Source organism: Eufriesea mexicana, unplaced genomic scaffold (genome assembly GCF_001483705.2).
Source record: "Eufriesea mexicana isolate 0111107269 unplaced genomic scaffold, ASM148370v2 scaffold13, whole genome shotgun sequence".
In the NCBI taxonomy this organism is placed as follows: Eukaryota; Metazoa; Arthropoda; class Insecta; order Hymenoptera; family Apidae; genus Eufriesea; species Eufriesea mexicana.
The window spans coordinates 573995-576406 of NW_016908186.1; the positions used below are offsets into that span (position 1 = coordinate 573995).

Here is a 2412-nt window from a genome sequence, read left to right on the forward strand (position 1 = left end):
CAATATTGACCACCGCACTACAAGTTGAGTAATACTACGTTTGGCTATGTTTGGTTATGTTGGGTCTGGCAAGGATAGCTTTGACTTTTGTGCTCAACACTGATATACTATGGACTTCTGCGCACTAATGTGCTCCATCGTAATCTGCTTGTCCCTGGGGACGCCAGCAATGATGGTCGCAGCACCTTAACCCCTTAACCTACGATTTAGATTCGAAGATGTTAGGCCGAAATTGTGTACAAGTTCGCGCAGCGTTCGGGACGTTCGCACGACTTGGGTACACGCCGATCCGGGCAATTGTAAACATGACGGACATCGCCCGTGGTAGAGCGGTCGCGGTTTGTAGATAGCACAGACAAGACTCGTGATGTATTTCTATCATCTCTTCGTATCGTAATTAGTTTCCAGTCGTTCTTGATCGCATTCGCACGTCGAAATTTACGTTCATAAATTCTAGAGAAGCAAACCCACAAGATGTTCTCTAGAAAAAGATTTTGTGATGAAGATAGTGAGAATTGTGCTATTAATTTTGCTAATGAAAGTGACAGTAGTGACGAAATATGTAAATTTCGAAGAAAGTATAGGCGAATAATTGTTGATGATACATCCGATGACGATCAACTACCAGAGTCCTGGGTTTGGAACGAAAGAAGAAATAGTCCAAAAATCTGGGACTATACAATGACTCCTGGCATAAGCGAGGCAGCCTTATGTCAATTAGGAGGAAGTAGAGGAGAATTTGATACATTTAATCTAACATTTGATGATATATTTTGGAACAATATTGTGACTGAAACAAATCAGTATGCAAATCAACTACGAGAAAATCCACATACAAGACGAAAAATTGACGAAACCTGGTTTCCTGTAGACTCTACCGAAATTAAAAGATATTTTGCATTGACGATAATAATGGCACAGATAAAGAAACCAAGAATCCAAATGAATTGGTCGAAGAGGGCTGTTATCGAAACACCTATATTTAGAAAATCAATGCCTTTGAAGAGATATCTACAAATTACAAGGTTCTTGCATTTTTCAAACAATAATCTTGTTGCCAATACAGATAAATTGAAGAAAGTTAGACCTGTGATTAATTTTTTGAACCAAAAATTTAAAGAACTGTATATAATGAAAAAAGACATTTCTATTGATGAATCTCTTATGAAATTCAGGGGGCGTTTATCTTATAAGCAATTCAACCCATCCAAAAGGGCAAGGTTTGGCGTAAAATTTTATAAATTATGTGAGTCCGATTCCGGATATTGTTACGAATTTAAAATATATACCGGCAACGATAAAATAAACTGTAAAGATAGCGCTTCAGAAAGTGTTGTGAAAGAGCTTTCTGAGTCAGTGTTGCACAGGGGTCACACTTTGTACATAGACAGTTGGTATTCTTCCCCAAAATTATTTATGATATTATCACATAAATACAAAACAAATGTAATTGGCACAGTACGTTCCAATAGGAAGAATATGCCAAAAGATTTGTGCAGTGTAAAATTAAAAAGGGGGGAGTACGTAATAAGAAGCTGCAACCGAGTACTCGCACTGAAATGGAGAGACAAGCGAGATGTTTATATGATGTCGACAAAACATGAAACAGCCGAAATGACTTCGCAAGGATCCAAACGCACTCTAAAGCCAAACTGTATTACAGAGTACAACAAGGGAATGAATGGAATTGATCTCCAAGATCAAATATTAGCATGTTTTCCAATAATGAGGAAATACATGAAAGGATACAAAAAAATTTTTTTTTATCTCTTTGATATTGGCCTGTTTAATTCTTACATCTTATGGAAAAAACTGAATGATGGAAAGAAACAATGTTATGTCGATTATAAGATCAACATAGCCGAATCTCTACTGAAGAAAATGCCAAAACCGATTTATAAAGAACGAGGCGTATTATCTTCCGGAGATGCGCCAGACAGACTTTGCGCGAAGGAATGGGCTCATTTTCCAAAGCACATTGATCCAACACCCTCTAAATTAAGACCGTCAAAACGTTGTACAGTTTGTCACAAAAATAAAAAACGGAAAGAAACAACGTGGGAGTGTAAAAAGTGTAAAGTTCCGTTACATGTACCAGAATGCTTCGAAAGATATCATACCGTTACAGATTACTAATTTTGTATTTTGGAGTTTTGTATAAATAAATATTTTGTAATACTTGCGCCTACCACAATTATTGCATCAGACTGTAAATGCGTATCAAATATTCCACGTAATATTTACATCGGGCCCGATCACCGTACGCGGGCTATGCCCGTAATATTTACTTCTGGCCCAATCACCGTACGCGGGCTATGCCCGTAAAATTCGGGTTTGGCCCAACCATCGTACGCGGGCTATGCCCGTCATTGTAGGTTAAGGGGTTAAGCAGCGTTATGGTATGTCAGGGTA

The 2412-nt window shown here is 38.1% G+C and overlaps 1 protein-coding gene across 1 annotated transcript; it reads left to right on the forward strand.

The window, feature by feature from the left end:
* The first annotated feature begins 474 nt into the window (after nucleotides 1-474).
* LOC108552826 (piggyBac transposable element-derived protein 4-like) lies at nucleotides 475-2136 on the forward strand. Its single transcript, XM_017907504.1, has one exon. It carries the CDS (start codon nucleotides 475-477, stop codon nucleotides 2134-2136), a length of 1662 nt encoding a protein of 553 aa, XP_017762993.1.
* Nucleotides 2137-2412: the final 276 nt, after the last annotated feature.

Coding starts and splice junctions, on each gene's coding strand:
- LOC108552826 (XM_017907504.1), top strand. CDS start 475: ATGTTCTCTAGAAAAAGATTTTGTGATGAAGATAGTGAGAATTGTGCT.